The sequence below is a fragment of the Triticum dicoccoides genome, chromosome 7A (assembly GCF_002162155.2).
Source record: "Triticum dicoccoides isolate Atlit2015 ecotype Zavitan chromosome 7A, WEW_v2.0, whole genome shotgun sequence".
NCBI classification, from domain to species: Eukaryota; Viridiplantae; Streptophyta; class Magnoliopsida; order Poales; family Poaceae; genus Triticum; species Triticum dicoccoides.
Window position 1 is genome coordinate 510,228,878 of NC_041392.1, and position 20,734 is coordinate 510,249,611.

At 46.0% G+C, this 20,734-nt stretch overlaps 1 protein-coding gene across 1 annotated transcript; it reads right to left on the reverse strand.

Annotated features, from left to right (window-relative positions):
• Nucleotides 1-14,511: 14,511 nt before the first annotated feature.
• Nucleotides 14,512-19,631, reverse strand: LOC119327761 (reticulon-like protein B2). The gene is made up of 5 exons (XM_037600854.1): nt 19,318-19,631; nt 15,466-15,646; nt 15,246-15,387; nt 15,079-15,148; nt 14,512-14,986 (listed from the first exon to the last, which is right to left on the reverse strand). Exons 1-5 carry the CDS (start codon nt 19,538-19,540, stop codon nt 14,820-14,822), a joined length of 783 nt encoding a protein of 260 aa, XP_037456751.1. The 5' UTR covers nt 19,541-19,631; the 3' UTR covers nt 14,512-14,819.
• Nucleotides 19,632-20,734: the final 1,103 nt, after the last annotated feature.

Consider the following 20,734-nt stretch of genomic DNA (forward strand, 5'->3'; position numbering starts at 1 on the left):
AGGAGCAGAGCGAGAACTAGAGCCACCTGAACACACACACGAAAAGAACACACAAAAACCCAACAAGGATGAGATTGCACCCACTAGCATAAAAGGAACAAGTTGCAACAACAGAGAAGATAGAACCGTGCTTAGTGGTCGATATACTCCGGTTGTACCGGATCTTCCGCCGGTAGTACCGCTCCAGCGGTTGTACCGCCCGTAGGGACGGTAGAACCACTGACAGTGGCACTACCAGGGAAGATAGATCTAACCGAGGCATACGAATCACACAAGTAATATTCCGAATTCTAAGTGCTGCAAACAAGACAGGAGGCTAACAAAGAACTCTTCTAAGCCAAAGATCGAACACTAAACGCGGAAAGATAAGTAAAGCCCTAGACAAGGAAGAACCCTAAAAAAATCTAGAGGCAAAGAACACGAGGCATTACCACCATCCATGGGAAGAGATCGGGAGGCCTCCATGGAGAGAATCCACGGAGAGCCAAGGATCCGAAGCGCGAGATGCACTCCGGGGCAGGGGTAGAGATGGCCGGCGGCTTAGGGCAAAAAAGAAGAGGAACGAGGACGAAGGGAAAAAGACAACCCTTCAGCCCCGTCGAGTATAAATAGGCCCGTACACACGCCCTGGTAGAACCGCTTAGGGGAGCGGTTGTACCGCTCGTCTGGTACAAACCGGTGGATGGAGGCGGTACTTCTGGTGCCTGGGAGGCAGCGGTAGTATCGCACGGCATCAACCGGTAGTACCGGACGTGGGTTACCGTGGGTTTGTGCGGTGGAACCGCCCAAGCACCGAACGAAGACCCTTGGGACGGCACAACCCGGTACCAGCGGTAGAACCGCTCGTGGTACCAGTTGTACCGCCCGACCACCTAAGCCCAAGCCAAGATCAAATGAGTGCAATCCGAAGGGAGGAAGAAGGGGCACAAAACAGGAGAGAAACAACACGAGAACAACAAGGTTAACTCCAACCTCCCGAAGAGAGGATGGTGGCTGAGGCCACCTATGTTTGAGTCAATTGGTATGGCACCACGAAGAATTATCCTTGGGTCCATGACCAAAACTCGTCTTTGAAGCACAAATACCATCAAATATGGCTAATGTGAAAGACACGATCAATTTATGCATAATGGGGGGAGGGAGAGTTCATTGAGAGAACAACGCTCCCCCTATGTCCATGCCTACACCTAAACTAGACAACAAATTGAGCGTGGTAGGGTGTGCAAGGGTTCAAGCCACATTGCTCGAATCAATGATATTTAGCTCATGCCTTAACTCGTGAAATCTTGCTTCATCCAAGGGCTTCGTGAAAATATCTGCAAGGTTGTCATGAGTGTTGACATAGTTGAGCTTGATCTCTCCTCGTCTAATGTGATCCCGGATGAAGTGATACCGGATCTCAATATGCTTCGTCTTGAAATGTTGCACCGGATTGAGAGAGATCTTGATGGCACTTTCATTGTCACACCAAAGAGGCACTTTGTCACAAGTGACACCGTAATCCTTTAAAGTTTGCCTCATCCATAGGAGTTGAGCACAACAACTACCGGCGGCAACATACTCCGCCTCAGTGGACGAGAGAGACACACAACTTTGCTTTTTGGAAGACCAACTTACCAAAGAGCAACCAAGGAATTGGCACCCTCCGGAAGTGGACTTCCTACCCACTTTGTCTCCCGCCCAATCGGAATCCGAGTACCCTACAAGCTTGAAGTTTGATCCTCTGGGGTACCATAGGCCAAAGTTTGGGGTATGAGCCAAATATCGAAAGATTCGTTTGACCGCCACATAGTGACTTTCCTTAGGTGCGGCTTGAAACCGGGCACAAATTCCCACACTCAACATGATGTCCGGTCTAGATGCACAAAGGTAAAGCAAGGATCCAATCATGGAACGATATACCTTTTGATCCACCACTTTACCATTGGGATCTAAGTCAAGTTGGCACTGGGTGGGCATTGGAGTGGAAGCCGGCTTGACGTCACTTAGCTTGAATCTCTTGAGCATGTCTTGAGTGTATTTGGATTGATTGATGAAGGTTCCTTCTCTTCTTTGCTTCACTTCTAACCCTAGAAAGAACTTCAACTCTCCCATGGAGGACATCTCGAACTTTGAGGTCATGAGAGCGGCAAATTCCTCATTGAAAGCTTTGTTAGGAGAACCAAAGATAATATCATCAACATATAATTGGCACACAAACAACTCCCCTTTAACCTTCTTAGTAAAAAGAGTGGGGTCGATTAGCCCAACTTCAAAACCACGGTCTTGTAACAACTCGGTAAGGTGGTCATACCACGCACGTGGGGCTTGTTTAAGGCCATAGAGCGCCTTATCGAGTTGATACACATGATCGGGAAAGTAGGGATCCTCAAACCCGGGGGGTTGCTTGACGTAAACCAATTCATTAATGGGACCATTAAGAAAAGCATTCTTCACATCCATTTGTTGTAACTTAAAGTTATGATGAGAAGCATATGCAATCAACATGCGAATGGATTCAAGACGAGCAACGGGAGCAAAGGTTTCACCGTAGTCGATACCCTCGACTTGGGAGTAGCCTTGTGCTACCAAACGAGCCTTGTTGCGAATGATAATCCCATGGGCATCTTGCTTGTTCTTGAATATCCACTTGGTTCCAATGACATTGTGGTTCCCCGTTGGCCTTGGCACCAATCTCCACACTTTGTTGCGCTCGAAGTTGTTGAGTTCTTTGTGCATGGCATTGAGCCAATCCGGATCTTCTAGCGCCTCATAGACCTTGTGGGGTTCCACACAAGAGACAAACGCGTGATGCTCACAATAATTTGCTAATTGTCTACGAGTGCTTACCCCCTTTCTTAAGCTTCCAAGCACATTCGTCATGAGATGATCCTTGGTGGAGAGCTTGGATGCAATCTTGGCGGCACGACGCTCTAATTCCTCCTCGGTGGTGAGTTCAGGAGCGGTTACTTGATCATCTTGAGCGCCGTCATGAACTTGTCCTTGATCTTGAACTTGCTCGGAGGAGAGAACTTGACCTTGGGCATCACTTGGTGTGTCAACACCGTCTTGAGTATGATATTGCCCTTGGTCTTATTCATGAGGTTGAGGGCCTTCACTTTGTTCTTTGGAAACATGTGGGCCTTGGGTTGGTGATGGCTCCACTTGAGTGGAGCATTGTCCTTCTCCTTCGGCCACAAGGGGTTCCTCAATGGGTAGGATAAAACCAACACCCATTCTTCTTATGGCTTGAGGAGGAATTTCATCACCTACATCACAAGTGCCACTTTGCTCCACTTGGGAGCCGTTATTCTCATCAAACTCCACGTTACACATCTCCTCAATAAGTCCCGTGGATTTATTGAGGACACGGTAAGCATGAGAGTTTGTAGCATAACCAACAAATATGCCCTCATGAGCTCTAGCCTCAAATTTAGACAACCGAACACCTTTCTTGAGAATGAAACACTTACACCCGAATACCCGGAAGTACTTGAGGTTGGGCTTGTTGCCAGTGAGTATCTCATATGGAGTCTTGTTCAAGCCCTTGCGGAGGTAGAGCCGATTGGATGCATGACACGCGGTGTTGATGGCTTCAGCCCAAAAGTTGTACGGAGACTTGAACTCCGCCATCATGGTCCTTGCCGCATCCATCAACATCCGGTTCTTCCTCTCCGCAACACTGTTTTGTTGAGGGGTGTATGGTGCGGAATATTGATGCTTGATTCCCTCATCACTAAGAAATTCATCCAAGGTGTAGTTCTTGAACTCGGTGCCGTTGTCACTTCTTATTGTCAAGATCTTTGCATTGTGTTGACGTTGTGCTTCATTTGCAAAGTCAATGAAGGTTTGTTGGGTCTCGCTCTTCCTTTTGAAGAAATACACCCACGTGTACCTTGAGTAGTCATCCACAATCACCAAGCAATACTTCCTACCTCCAAGACTATCGAAGGATGGAGGCCCAAAGAGATCCATGTGAAGGAGCTCCAAAGGCCTCTTTGAATAAATGATAGTCGTGGGAGGGTGAGCCTTCTCATGTAGCTTTCCTTCGATACAGGCACTGCAAGCACGATCTTTAGCAAAACTAACATTCGTTAGTCCACGGACATGGTCCCCCTTGAGGAGACTTTGCAAAGATCTCATATTGACATGGGCTAAACGGCAATGCCAAAGCCATCCCACATCAAATTTAGCCATTAGGCATGTCGCGGTCTTAGTGGGTCGCTCCGAAAAGTTAATCACATATAGACCGTTCTTGACATGCCCAACAAAGGCTACTTTAAGAGTCTTGCTCCACAAGAGGGCCACGGTATCAATATCAAAGAAAGTGGCAAAGCCCATGATTGCAAGTTGACGAACGGAAAGTAAATTGTATGCAAGGGACTCAACAAGCATGACCTTCTCGGTCGTGAGATCATGAGAGATGACCACCTTGCCAAGTCCCAATACCTTAGAAGATGAGGCGTCACCCCACTCGACATTGGTGGGCATAGATGGAACCTTGTGCACGTCCACCACCAAGTCCTTGCTTCCGGTCATATGATTTGTAGCTCCGCTATCGAGCAACCATGATCCACCACCGGAAGCAAACACCTACAACAGATCAATGCTTAGTTTTAGGTACCCATTTTGTAATGGGTCCTTTGATGTTAGTAACAAGGGTCTTAGGAACCCAAATAGACCATTCAATGTATTCATGAAGAGAACCAACAAATTTGGCATAAACATGCCCATCACTAGCACGGCATAACACATAAGAAGGATTAAAATCGCCGGCTCTGTTGGGAGGGGTGACATTGCCCTTCTTGACATTGTTCTTCTTTTTCTCCTCGGGGGCACTCTCCCCCTCCCTCACAAAGGTTTGCATGAGGGGAGGAGGTCGTTTGGTCTTGTCATTCTTCTTCTTGTTCTTGGAGTCGGGCACGTACCCAACCCCTTCCTTGGCCACAACTCCCTTTTGGTTGATCAAGAGATCGTTGAGGTTCTTCTTGCCTTGTATGCAAGTTGCAAGACCTCTCTCAAGTTGCTCCTTCAGCTTAGAATTTTCCTCAACAAGATGTATATGCTCACAACACGGGTTAGTAGCATTTGCATTATCAATTAAAACCATATGAGGAAAAGTTGCTTTCTCCTTAGTTAGCTTTACTTGGAGTTGATCATGAGACTCCTTGAGACTAGCGTGAATACCTTTCAAGGCCTTGTGGACCTTGTCAAGTATATCAAACTCCTCTTTGAGTCTAGCAAGATCAACCCCGAGTTTGGCCTTCTCGGAATTTAGCACACGAGAAACAATGAGGACATGATCATAATCTTTCTTTAACTTAGCATGATCAACGTTGTGTGACTCCTCAAGAGCCAAACGAAGACCACGCTCTTCCTCAAGAGCATTGGAAAGATCCGAGATCTCATTGGCATAGTCACGACTATGTCCTTCCATCTTAGAGATGGTGTCCTCGTGAGCCTCGATCATGTCATTGGCTTCACCAAGTTGTTCCAAGAGAGCAACAAAGTGCTTCTTGGATTTTCCCTTGAGTTTGCTCATAAAGGCCTCAAACTCGTTAGCCTCCACATTAGCTCCCTCAAGTTCATTAATGCAATCCGTCGGGGAAGGATGATTAATGATGGTAGTTTTGATGTTGGAGGTTACCTTGTTGGTGGCTTTAGCCATGAGGCACTTGGCGGTGATGCTCTCGTTGGGTGAGTCGAAGAGAGACACCCGTGACGTTGTTGCAATGGCAACGAAGGCCATGGAAACCGACTCATCATCTTCATCATCGTCATCATCCTCATTGTACTCTTCTTGCACAACCAAAGCCTTGGGAGGAGTCTTCTTGAAGAAGTTGTTCTTGTTGGGGAATGACTTGGCCTTGTCCTTTCAGATGAGCTTGCCACCATTGTCTTCCCTCTTCTCATACGGGCATTCCGCAACAAAATGACTCACGTTGCCTCAATTGTAGCAAGTCCTTACACGTTGCTTGCCCCTTGTACCACTCGGGTTGTTTTTGCTAAAGTTTGGCCTCGAGTTTTTCTTGCTCCAAAATTGCCTTGAAGCAAGTGCCATGTGTTCATGATATGCATACTTTGTATCTTCGGGGTTGCTCTCATCTTCTTCCTCTTCTTCGTCTTCCACGATGAGCTTGGCCTTCAAAGCAAGGTTAGGCTTCTTTGCCCGTTGAGAACGGAGCACCGCATTGTCGGCGGTCTTGTCCAAAATGTTCATGGCCACAAACTCATCCAACACTTCGCTTGAGGTCAAAGTGTGGAAGTCCGGTCTTTGATGAATGACGGAGGACATGGCCTTGTGATAGGGCATCATTGCCTTGAGTAATTTGCGCTTGATCCAATTGTCATCCGTGTCCTTGCTCCCGTGATCTCGTAGTGAGACCGCGAGTTTGGTTACTCTCCGATAAAGCTCACGAGGTTCTTCATCTTCCTTCATTGCAAACTCATCGGCCTCATCTTGTACCACTTCATAGTTGGAGCGTTGAATGCTTGCTCTTCCCCGGTAGAGAGACACGACACAATGCCATGCATCTTTGGCCAAGGCGAAAGGACGAAGATGAGGTAGGTCTTTGGGTGGAATTGCATCTTGAATGATGAAGAGAGCATTCTCATTGAATTGATTGTCCGCAGCTTCTCGAGGAGTGAAGTTTCTTGGATCATGTGGATAGAAACCTTCTTCAATGATTCTCCAAAGGTTAGTGTTCACATGATTTAAATGACGTTTAAAGCGGTAAACCCAAGAATCAAAATCCTCATTTTTTTACAATCTTAGGGGGAGGACCGGCATGATTCAAATGAGTGGAAGGAACCGGTCCACCATAAACAAGTGGTGGTTCCACATGGGCAAAGATGCCGGTGCCATTCTTGCCACTAGAAGAAGGAGCCTTTTCACTACTAGCTTCCCCCTTGTCGGGGATAGCATCTGACACCTTGATGGCGGGATCACCCACTTTCAACGGTGCGGTGGATAGTTTAAGCCCCTCAAGAAATTTAGTAAACATGCTTTCAACTTCGGTCGTCATGAAGGTTTTCAATGTCTCCAAGGCCACATTGAACTCCTCACGAGAGACCGAAGTTCCCCCATCGCCCGTAGACGAGATAGGATTCACACCGGAGTGTTCCTCCGCATCGTCTACGGTATCAACCATACTCTTTGGATGGTAAAGTCCTTAATAAAGAAACGAGGCTCTGATACCAATTGAAATGATCGATATGGTTGACTAGAGGGGGGGGGGGTGAATAGGCAACTAACAATTTTTAGCTTTTCTTTAGCAATTTAAACTTTGCATCAAAGTAGGTTGTCTAGATATGCAACTAGATGAGCAACCTATATGATGCAACATGAATAGGAACACAAGCAAGCAAGATATATGAAACAAATAAGCTACACAAGTAAAGGCACGAGATAACCAAGAGTGGAGACGGTGGAGACGAGGATGTGTTGCCGAAGTTCCTTCCCTTTGAGAGGAAGTACGTCTCGGTTGGAGTGGTGTGGAGGCACAATGCTCCCCAAGAAGCCACTAGGGCCACCGTAATCTCCTCACGCCCTCACACAATGCGAGATGCCGTGATTCCACTATTGGTGCCCTTGGAGGCAGCGACCGAACCTTTACAAACAAGGTTGGGGCTCTCTCCACAACTTAATTGGAGACTCCCAACAAAGACCACGAAGCTTCACCACAATGAAATATGGCTCCGAGGTGACCTCAACCGTCTAGGGTGCTCAAACACCCAAGAGTAACAAAATCCACACAAGAAAGTATGGGGGAAGCAAATATCCTTTGGTGGAAGTGTAGATCTAGGTCTCCTCCTTCAATCCCTAGCAAATCAACAAGTTTGAGTGGCTAGAGAGAGAGATCGGGCAAGAGAGCTTGAAGGGCATTAATGGTGGAGTGAGAGAGGTCAAATGTGGGAGTGGTAGGTGGGAGAAGCTCCCTTAAATAGTCACCCACATTTCCAACCGTTACTGCGTTTTTTGCACTGCAGCGGTACAACCGGTCCTCGTCCCGGTACAACCGGGACTCACGGGGTAACTGCAGAACCCTACCAAGCGGTACAACCGGACAGGCGGGCGGTAGTACCGGCTAAGAAAATAACCGGACTAACCGCCTGGCTACCGCACAACCACCGCATCAAAACAGGAGCTTGACCGGTACTTGGGCGGTGCCTGGCCGGAACAACTGCATGGCCTTGAGCTCTTGGGCGGCTAAGTTCCGAGCGGAAGAACCGCTCGGACCACCGGTGGTACCGGTCATCGTGGAACGACCGTACCAATCGGGCCACTACCGCCCAAGAACCGCATCAAACCAGAAGCGAGAGCGGTACTTGAGCGGTGCATGGACGGAACCACCGCCCCAGCTGTTGCAGAGCATGGTGGCGGTACCACCGCCCGGAGGCAGTGGTACAACCACTCGAGCAAAGCTGGTGAGCGACAAGACCCAGCGGTACAACCGCTCCAGAGAGCGGTACAACCGCTGGGCAGAAACAGTGAGGAGGAAAGAGGGGAAGAGGCAAGGAAAACTCTCTCTCACACACACACCTGAGGAAGGCAAAGAGAGGGTGAGAAAAGTGTACGTGAACTGATTCCCCCAGAGCTTCCTAATGAGGATTCCCTCTTGATAGTACAGGTACTCTACGACCAAAGAAAATAAAAGCGTAGAGGACACGTCTTCGATCTTTTCCTTCGAGAGGCAATAGCAATCCGATGTAAGCCTAAGCATCGAGAACCTGAAACATATAGCACACGATTAGACCACAAAGGGTTGTCATCATCATCCAAAACATAAAGTAGGGAAATGCCCTTTCAGTAGCCTCCTACTGGATTGATACCTTGGTTCTCAAAAACTGAGGAAAATACTTACGCTACTTTGCTGCATCATCCTCTCCTCTTCAGGGAAATCCAACGCAGTGCTCAAGAGGTAGCAGTGTTGTCTAGGAAATTTAGAAAAGTTGAACTCATGAGACATATCACCCAAACCAATAGTAACAACATCCTTTTCGCAGTCTATCTTAGCATTAACAGTATTCAAGAAGGGTCTACCAAAAATAATGGGACAAAAGCTATCTTGTGGGGAACCAAGAACAAGAAATCAGCAGGGTATTTAGTTTTCCCACACAAGACTTCAACATCTCTAACAATTCCAATGGGTGATATTATATCTCTATTGGCAAGCTTAATGGTAACATCAATATCTTCTAACTCAGTAGGTGCAATATCATGCTTAATTTCTTTGTATAAGTCATGAGGTATAGCACTAGCACTAGCACCCGTATCACATAAGCCATGATAACAATGATCTCCTATTTTAACAGAAATAACAGGCATGCCTACCACAGGTCTATGTTTATCTTTAGCACAAGGTTTGGCAATTCTAGCAGTTTCATCACGGAGATGAATAACATGCCCATCAATATTATCAGACAAGAGATCTTTAACAATAGCAATATTAGGTTCAACTTTGATTTTCTCAGGAGGTGTGTAAGTTCTAATATTGCTTTTACGGACCACAGTTGAAGCTTTAGCATGATCCTTTATCCTAACAGGGAAAGGTGGTTTCTCAACATAAGAAGTAGGAACAATAGGATCATTATAAGTGATAGTCTTTTCTTCAACTTTAATAGGTGCAACTACCTTTACCTCTATGGGAGGATGGTATTTAAACCACTTCTCCTTAGGGAGATCAATATGAGCAGCAAAAGAGTCACAAAAAGAAGCTACTATCTCAGAGTCAGGTCCATATTTAGTGCTAAACTTACGGAAAACATCGGTATCCATAAAAGATTTAACACAATCAAACTTAGGTGTCATACCTGACTCCTTACCTTCATCGAGATCCTAATCTTCAGAGTTGCGTTTAATTCTTTCCAATAAATCCCATTTGAATTCAACAGTCTTCATCATAAAAGAGCTAGCACAAGAAGTATCAAGCATGGTGCGATTGTTATTAAGAAAGCCGAGCATAAAAATTTTGAATAATTATTTCTCTTGAGAGCTCATGATTGGGGCATGAATATAACATTGATTTAAGCCTCCCCAAGCTTGAGCGATGCTTTCTCCTTCACGAGGCCAGAAATTATATATATAATTGCGATCATGATGAACAAGATGCATAGGATAAAACTTCTGATGAAATTCCAATTTCAATTGTCTTTAGTTCCATGATCCTGTATCATCACATAGACTATACCATGTCAATGCATCTCCCTTCAAAGATAAAGGGAAGACCTTTTTCTTAACAAAATCACCGGGCACACCTACAAGCTTAAATAATCCACAAAATTCATCCACATATATTAGGTGCTCATCAGGATGCTTTGTTCCATCTCCTGCAAAAGGATTAGCTAGCAGTTTTTCTAACATACCCGAAGGAATTTCAAAGTGAACATTTTCATCTTCAGTAGGTTGAGGAGCAACTCTTTGCTCTACTGGTCAGGGTGAAGATACCCCCGAACAAGCCCCTCAGAGGATTACTTTCCATAGTAACAAGTGACAGTAAATTTCAGCACACTATATAAACTTTTTCTTACCAAATTCCACCTACCAAAGGCGCTTCACTCCCCGGCAAGGGCGCCAGAAAAGAGTCTTGATGATCCACAAGTATAGAGGGTCTATCGTAGTCCTTTCGATAAGTAAGAGTGTCGAACCCAACGAGGAGCAGAAGGAAATGATAAGCGGTTTTCAGCAAGGTATTCTCTGCAAGCACTGAAATTATAGGTAATAGACAGTTTTGTGATAGGATAATTTGTAACGAGCAACAAGTAACAAAAGTAAATAAAGTGCAGCAAGGTGGCCCAATCCTTTTTGTAGCAAAGGAAAAGCCTGGACAAACTCTTATATAGAGAAAAGCGCTCCCGAGGACACATGGGAATTATCGTCAAGCTAGTTTTCATCACATTCATATGATTCACGTTCGGTACTTTGATAATTTGATATGTGGGTGGACCGGTGCTTGGGTTCTGTCCTTACTTGGACAAGCATCCCACTTATGATTAACCTCTATTGCAAGCATCCGCAACTACAACAAAAGTATTAAGGTAAACCTAACCATAACATGAAACATATGGATCCAAATCAGCCCCTTACGAAGCAACGCATAAACTAGGGTTTAAGCTTCTGTCACTCTAGCAACCCATCATCTACTTATTACTTCCCAATGCCTTCCTCTAGGCCCAAATAATGGTGAAGTGTCATGTAGTCGACGTTCACATAACACCACTAGAGGATAGACAACATACATCTCATCAAAATATCGAACGAATACCAAATTCACATGACTACTAATAGCAAGACTTCTCCCATGTCCTCAGGAACAAACGTAACTACTCATAAAGCATATTAATGTTCATAATCAAAGGGGTATTAATATGCATATAGGATCTGAACATATGATCTTCCACCAAATAAACCAACTAGCATCAACTACAAGGAGTAATCAACACTGCTAGTAACCTACAGGTACCAATCCCAGACTATGAGACAAGAATTGGATACAAGAGATGAACTAGGGTTTGAGAGGAGATGGTGCTGGTGAAGATATTGATGGAGATTGCCCTCTCCTGATGAGAGGAGCGTTGGTGATGATGATGGCGATGATTCCCCCCTCCCGGAGGGAAGTGTCCCCGGCAGAACAGCTCTGCCGGAGCCCTAGATTGGTTCCGCCAAGGTTCCGCCTCGTGGCGGCGGAGTCTCGTCCCGAAAGCTTGCTTATGATTTTTCTTCGGACAAAAGACTTCATATAGCAGAAGATGGCCACCGGAGGACCAACAGGGGGCCCACGAGGCAAGGGGGCACCCAGGAGGGTAGGGCGCGCCCCCACCCTCGTGGAAAGGTGGTGGCCCCCCTGACGTATTTCTTCCGCTCAGTATTTTTTATTATTTCCAAAAATAACTTTCGTGGAGTTTCAGGACTTTTGGAGTTGTGCAGAATATGTCTCTAATATTTGCTCCTTTTCCAGCCCAGAATTCCAGCTGCTGGCATTCTCCCTCCTTATGTAAACCTTGTAAAATAAGAGAGAATAGGCATAAGTATTGTGACATAATGTGTAATAACAGCCCATAATGCGATAAATATCGATATAAAAGCATGATGCAAAATGGACGTATCAACAACCGACACGACCAAGACCAGCGCCATGCAGGCCTGGCCCGTGCCCACGACGGCCACCGAGCTCCGCGGCTTCCTCGGCCTGACCGGCTACTACCGCAAATTCGTTCCCCACTACGACATCATCGCGAAGCTGCTGACCCAGCTCCTGACGAAGAAAGGTTTCGCCTGGAACGACAAGGCGCAACAAGCGTTCGAGCTGCTGAAGCAAGCCATGGTGAGCACGCCCGTGCTGGCACTCCCCGACTTCGCCAAGCCATTCGCGATCGAGACTGATGCGTGCGACACCAGCGTGGGGGCGATGCTCACACAGAACGGCCACCCCGTCGCATACCTCAGCAAGGCCTTGGGCGTCAAGAATCAGAAGCTGTCCACCTACAAGAAGGAGTTCTTGGCGGTGATGATGGCGATCAACAAGTGGCGGCCGTACTTGCATCGCGCTCCGTTCGAGATCGTCACTGACCACAAGAGCCTGTGTGCGCTTACTGATCAGCAACTGGCTACGGACCTCCAGCGGAAAGCCATGTCCAAGCTGGTGGGTCTACAGTTCTCCTTCCGATACAAGAAAGGCGTCGACAATGGAGCAGCGGACGCGTTGTCCCGCGTCGGCCATCTTCTCGCGCTCGACGCTCTCTCTCTGTGCTAGCCTCAATGGCTCCAGGAGGTGGCCAACTCCTACGAAACTGATCCTGACGCGCAAGAGCTGCTGGCCAAGCTCGCGGTCACCACCACCGACGACCAAGGACGCACATTGCAGAACGGCGTCATCAGGCAGCGTGGCCGGCTCTAGATTGGCGCAAACTCTGCGTCACAGACCAAACTCATCGCCGCGCTACATCACAGTGCAGTGGGTGGTCACTCAGGCACCACGGCCACCTACCACCGCGTCCGCAAGCTGTTCGCCTGGCCCGGGCTGAAGCGTGCCGTGGAAGATTTCGTCCGGCAGTGCGCCGTGTGCCAACACGCCAAGCACGAGCACACACACCCTGCCGGGCTCCAACACATTCCAATTCCCACGGAACCATGGCAGGAGTTGACCATGGATTTCCTGGAAGGGCTAACGAAGTCTGAAGGCTCCGACGCAATCATGGTCGTCGTCGATCAGCTGACCAAGTACGCTCACTTCGTGCCGCTTTGTCATCCCTTCACCGCCGTTCAGGTCGCTCGCGCCTTCTGGGAGCACATCATCAAGCTCCATGGCGTCCCACATTCGATCGTCTCCGACCGCGACAAGATCTTCACAAGCGCAATGTGGCGCGAATTGCTCGCCGCCGCTGCAACCAAACTACTCTACTCCACCACGTACCATCCCCAGACGGACGGCCAAACCGAGCACGTCAATCAGTGCCTGGAGATGTACCTGCGGTGTGCAGTCCACGACACGCCGCGGCACTAGCGCAAGTGGCTATCGACGGCGGAGTTCTGGTACAATTTGGCACATCACGCCTCCCTGAATTGCTCTCCCTTCAAGGCGTTGTACGGCAGAGAGCCCAACCTGGGGGGTTTACCACACTTGAGCACCGCGCTTCCCGGTGACGCGGCGTCCAGCGACCTGGACTGGACTGCGCACACAGACCTGCTGCGTGCACAGCTGGCGCGTGCCCAAGCTCGCTTCAAGAAACAAGTGGATCGACACCGAGCGGAACGAGCATTCGACGTTGGCGAATAAGTCCTTCTCAAGTTGCAGCCATATGCACGGTCCTCTGTCGCCAATCGCCCCTGCAAGAAGCTCGCCTACAAATTCTTCGGTCCCTTCCTGGTGACAGAACGCATTAGCATGCTGGCGTATCGACTGCAACTTCCCCCAAACAGCAGCATCCACCCGGTATTCAGTCTCTCAATTGAAGTCGTTTACTCCTGACTATACTCCGGTGTTCTCTGAACTGCCACGAGTACCTGACCTCACCGGAGAGCAAACCGAACCAGTGGCAATTCTACAACAGCGCATGATGAAGAAAGATGATGCCCCGGTGATGCAACTGCAAGTTCAATGGGCGAACATGCCACCATCGGCTACAACCTGGGAAGACTGACGTCCTTCGTCATCGGTACCCATCCGCTTGCATTTGGGAAGAGTCTGCATCATAAGAGGGAAGCAACATCACGCCTGCAGATGCTGCTAATGCACCTGCAGCGGACTAACCAAGTGCAGTTTAGTTATCTGAACCTGCAACCCACTGTTGGGCTCGGGTCGAGTGTGTGTGGGTTTGTGATTGGGCTGCGGCCTTGTAAGGATGGCCCAGTGGGGCAACTACATATGTACGGCTCACAAGACGAAAGAGGCAGCGAGTGTTGATCAAGTCTTCCTTTCCCCTTCTCCAAGCCTCTCATCTACTCTGTTCTCTCCTCCCTCATCCCCTGTTCTCTCCTCCCTCATCCCCAATTCTAGATCGGGATCCGCCTGGGCATTACAGGTAGTGAACAAATGGCACTGAAACTGGCAGCATTCAGCAGGTTATTTTCTTTAAAGAACATCCATTCGGCAGGGCTTCCACTAAGAACATCCACACGGAACACATCTGCCGCGCATACACACAGGTGGCAGGACAGGTATCTACAAGCGACTGCGGTAGTAGAAAGGTAGCCGTTCGAAGTTTTCAGAGTTGCATATACAAATAGCTAATACAATGCTGAGCAGAAGGCAAGGCCGTAAGACGACTGACGTCTCGCCGCATTACGCATATGGATCACGCAACCACGAACGACCCAGCATGCACGCGAGACACCCAGCATTCTAGGTCTTCTTGGTTTTCGCAGGCCCTCGGGGTATCTTGCTCAGAACCTTCTGGTCCAGCACCTCGTAGTGCTTGCACGCCTCGGTGTGAGCCTTTCCGGCGAAGTGGTCCACCTTGTCCTGGTACTTGTCGTACAGGATCGGCACCGTGTGGATCATCAGGACAGCTGTTAAGAGATCTCAGCTATATCAGCTCAATAGCTTATAACATGCAGGGTCCCGATCGACAATGCTGTAGAACAAGTACAAAATGCATTACCAATGTATATCAAGGTGAGGAAATCACAGCAGCTTCCCACTTCTGAAAGAACCCAGAGACCAGCAATCACCTGGAAAATGCAGGAGTTACTAGTATTAGATACCATCAAGCAAAAAAGCTGAACAGTTCAAAACTATGATGTATAGTTTTGATGGCAGAAAACGTACACCAAGGAATTTCTTCAGATCATGTCCCATTGCAATCTCCCGCAACAAGTGAAGTGATCTGTTGACATCGCTGCGTAATGCCCGCGATACATTCACAGCGAGGTCTTCAGGTATCTCGACCACAGGAATATCCGGCGGACTCCTGAAGAAGTAACACTTGATGAAATACGGAAGCGGTACCAACCAGAACATGTAGAAGATCACAATATATATCACTTACTTCTTGATGAAGGTCATAGCTTTGGACCACACAAACAAGATGGCCAGCACACCAATCATCACATGGGATAGCAGAGTTAAGAGGTGGTAATCAAGCACTTCAAATAGAACCCATATGACAGTTGTTCCACCGATCACTACAGCAGTTGTTTTCTTGTCCTTCCATAACAGCACATCAGCAGCTGCACAGGAGTTCACCAAAACAAACCAACAAACAGAGCAATCAGAATTGTAATAGTGCAGCTCCGACTTCATAATTTTGCCATGAATATCATGTCTTAGTCATCAAGGGGGCTACTTTTTTTTAAACAACCAAGAGAGCTATTGTTGCTATAGTAGAAGAAAAATACTTCACCATTCTCACATGCAAAGATCACAACATTATTCTTAAGAACAACAACAAAACCTCTGAAGACATATAAGAGGATAATTTTAGAAGTATTTATGGATCGCCCAATATATCAATTTGTGATTGCCAAAAGGCAGGGTAATAAGAAAAGAACTAAAAATTCTGTAGGCCTGCAAATTTTACGTCCGGTATTCTGAATATCTCCACGATTTGATGTGTAGTTTTGATATTTTAGAGTCATGAATCTATGACTAGTGTAGGCTGTAGGGTCACCACTCTTTCATAAGTGTCAAATTCACATTTAAATATACATAGTAGTATGTTTTCCAATGAACGACAACAAAGCCTTTCAGCCCCAAACAAGTTGGGGTAGGCTAGAGTTGAAACCCATACGATCCACCCTGCGGATGCCCCTACTGACAACTTGGAGAATGCAAATTCCGACTATTCGGACTCACAATCAACAATTGGAGATCTTGTAGTAGGGCCTTCATGTAAAATATCATGGATCACATTTGAATTCTACCGCCTTTGAAGATATTTTCCCCTCTTTTGCAGTTTTGCTACAAGCACTGCTTGACAATGACGCCTTTCCATCCTTCTGTTTACCACTCTATACTATATCCCCATTTTCTACTTCCCTTTTGAACAAGGTGGCATGCCAAAACATCAGACGGTGACAAAATCCAAATGATATCAACTAGTTTAGGAGACTGGCTTAGGCCCCTGTAGTTCGGGTTTCTCACTGGAAACCATCTGTACATGCGCAAAAGAATTAAGAAGAGTTCTTATTTTAAAATTTGAAAGTACTGGTACATACTACTTGAAGCAATTAGAAATGTCTAGGTGCAGATGCCACTAGTTGATTTAGGGGCCGTTCGGTTCCTAGCCACACATTGCCACAATTCAAATTAGGCAAGTTTGACCAAGTTAGGTGAGTGTTTGGTTCTAGCCATATGTAAGGCAAGATCTCTTTTTATGAGAAATGAACCCCACATGTCAAATCTATACTACTATATAGTGTACCAATTTTGAAAATTTGAAAGATGGGCCTAAGAAGTAATTTCAGCCATCGATAGGGTCAATCCTATGGTTCAGAATGCACGGATTCGCGTCTACAGTATCCACCATGCAGCTGGTTGTTCATTCTAGAGAAATCTAGGCCCACCCGAATTGTTTATTGCAGGACGTCGCGTTTGTGCACTGCAAGGTTGGGCCACGTAGATAGAAGGACGCTGTCCGGCCATGGACTGATGGACCTGCAGCGCAGCAAACCGCAGTCACGCCAGACTTTCGGTCCTGTACTCCCATCTCCATCCTTCTCCTAGAGCGTATCAAAGTACTGGTAGCTTTGCATCCAGTCCGTCCATGAAATAGCATTTCTTTAGGGAATACGACATGTATATGATAGCACAATGGTTAAGTCATCTATCACACTGTACAAATACATGAGATGGACAAAAATTTATGTTACCAAGTTTTGCAACCATGAAAATATTTTTCTTGGAAGAAAAAATGTGACTAGGACATTTTGATTAGTGAAATTAGGATAGCTGTCATGATAACTTTACATACAAACAGAACAGAATTGTTGATTTGTTAGACTTTTCAAGGACTTCTTTTTTGCAGAAAAAAAATCAGCGTGGGAGATCTGTTTTCACGAATTGAACTTTGTACGTGCTATGCACGTGCCCGCGTACTAGTACACAAAGTGTGGCAAGATTCCCTAAGGCAAGCAAAAGTGTGGCTAAGAATTTGAACACCTAGGTAAGGCAAGTGTAGCAAAACTAGTGTGGCAAACTATAGCAAATTTAGTCGCAAACCAAGCAGGCCCTTAGAAGGAAGCGGTTGTGGTAAACTGGTCACGGGACCACCAAGCCCCAAAAAGGAACAGACCAACCACAGCCGGTGCTGGAATCCTGTATGGGCTACACTTCTGTTAGAATAAAATTGTGCCTTCGTGTATTATCTGGTGTATCTCTCCTCCAATCCTGAGGGGTTGAAACTAACACTCTGGTTCCTAATCCACCTTTCCTGAACTTCCAGAAAAAATGAACCTATTCCCCCTTCAACAGCAAAGAAAGTAGCATCATCGGAGATAAGAGGATGCCTCCCCAAGGATCAGCTATACTTCTGCTAGTATCAAAGGTATACTTTAAGGATCGCTCTGTATGCAACATATCACGTAATATCGCTTAGATCAAGTTGCAAACTGTATTTTGTTTGGCAAAAATGTTCTAGAAGGTAATAATAGATACTTCAACTTCAGCAAAGTGGACTACATAGGTTCACAAGTCCATATCTTTTCTTTTTCAAAAGATGTTTCACAAGTTCCATGTTTTTCTTTTCTTTTCTGAAAGATGGTTGACAAGTCCATGTGGATTTTAATAAAGTAGATTCACGAGCACCAAATTCAAGTGCGGATTCCTGGTTACAGTATAGTTGATGTTGCCACTTGCAAAAAGTCACCAACAAGAATCATTACAATTCTTCCAGGCATCATACATCCATACTAAACTGGATAAAAGGATGCTGATTCCAACAGGTAGGCTCGTCTTCCTATTTCACACTTAACATAAGATCTACTGGGTCAACAAGAAAGCTGTACAAAGCTTTTGAATATCTTCTCTAGGCTTTTGAATTACCAAGGAAGCAGGTTAGTTAATTTTGGGGGGAAACGAATTTCAGATTTCTCCATTTCAATTTAACCGATTTCATCATATGCCGCCTACTAGTAGCGACATACTTTGAATCATTCATATGAATTACAAGGCTTCAGAGCAGTATCCCACAAAGATAAAGCGAAAACAAGTGGTCTGGGTCAACAGCTCATGGATTGGACAGTTTATTCAGCCTAGAAGGTAGCAAGACTGTATTCGGCCTAAAAGGCAACAAGTAAAACCTCGAGTGACAGCATGCCCATTTATTTCATATTAGTGACGTAACTGCGTTGATTATCTGCAGGCCGAAGGACTCAAAAAACAACCATCCACTAAATCAGAGAATTATAGGTGGGTGCTTTCTTGGGGTAAAAGGAGTCTTCTTATCTTGTTATTTCATAATTAGCTATGTGGACTGAGCAAACGTTTATATTGCTCACGCTATCTGCAGTCCGCAGTACACAAATTGAGCACCCAACCTCAAATTAGACAACGACAACTACTACAGCGAAACAATCGCAGATACTCGAAGATCTAAATCGATGTTAATTAGAACACGTATCAAGGACCGAAGAAATCAGAAGTAAGCAACTACCGCGCAGGTACTTCTTAGTTATTTTTCTCTTTGGAAATGGAGGTTCTATCTGGCTAAACGCCTAAACCCTTCCCAACTGAACCACCATGCGCACTCAAAATGGAAACCGCCAGCCTGTGGTGCGAACAAATACTTGAAAAATCAAACAAATCCAGTACTCACTGCCACAGATTAAGGAGTAGGTACTACTAATAAAAGGGAAAATAAATACTAGTAAAGGTAAAAGGAAAAGGAACGGAGGGCTCGTACTTTTGCCGCCACCTAGCACCTTGTGCACGGAGGTGTCCTCGCCGAGCAGCCTGAACCCGCGAGACCTGACCGTCGTGTCCGGCGCAGGCGCAGGCGGGGCCGCCTTCTCCGGCGAGGCGTCGGTGCTAGCCGGCGGCTCCGCCGACAGCGGCGGGGCGCCCTCGGCGGGCGCTGCCGGGGTCGGCGGGGGCGCGGCGACGGTCTCCTCGGCTGGATCGGCCATGGATGGAGCAAACGAAGCTACAGGAAAGCTAAGCACGAGTTCCCCTCTGCTCTCGTAAAGCGCGCGGTGTGTGGTGGGAGTGTGCGCCTTGGCTGCCTTTTTCTCATCGGTGGATGGATGGAGATCTCTAGAATACGGAGCGAGTGGGACGGGCCGTTAGGGCATCTCTAACAGTTATGTATGTTATTTTATTGATAAAATATGCCATGTCATCAACCAACACCTTAACATACAACAACTTCAATAAAATGTACGTAGTTTACCCAATAAAATGTGAAATAATAAATAAGATGATCTCTCATTCTACATTGGAGCTTGTGCAAAAGGTGTTGGTTCATGTACATGCAACCTTTCTCTCTTCTCTCATTTATTATATGACACATCATCAAAAATCTTATGTGACAAAATCTTTCAACAACTATCTTACAACCATTGAAGATGCCTTTTGGGGGCCGTGACGGCGTGCTGCCGCCTTTTCAGTGGTGGAGCAGGTGCTACGTGCACCCGAGAAATTGTTGCTTTTCGTCACAAATTTTAGGTAGTAATAGTAGAGTAATATAAACACTCTTATATTTCTTTACAGAAAGAGTACATAGTAGTTTAAAAACGTAGAAATAACATTCAAGAAAGCTTAGGAATAAAAAAACAAAATTACGTTAACAAAATTACAGAGGGAGTAGAATTCTACAGAATTTCAAAACACGAAATTCTACAAGATGTGTCTTTCTGAAATAAATATGGGATTTCCGGAGAGTTGAGGAGAGGGGTAGAGCAAAAATGAATTTTAATTTTTAAAGGAAAATAAAATAAGATTTGAACTCAAGTTGAGATTTCTATGGAATAGATACATGGTGATGGACTCTATGAAAATTTAGTAATCCCAATCCTATGATCCAAAGGATTTTCATAAGAAAATAGTTAAATGGCATATCGTTTGAGAAGAAGAGAGTATATTGGTAGCACATTGAAAATCTGATCCTTGTAAGAGCATCTTTGATTTGCATGATGGTGAGCTTACGGTAATATAAAACTATCAAAAAATAGTAGAAATGCTTGTACAAAACAACAAAATATATATATATAATAGAGTTACTTTGATTCATAGGAACAAAAAACACAAAAATTAACATGGTCAAGTCAAGGTCAGACCATAAACATGAATAAGGTTGTAATGTTATCACACCATTTGTATAC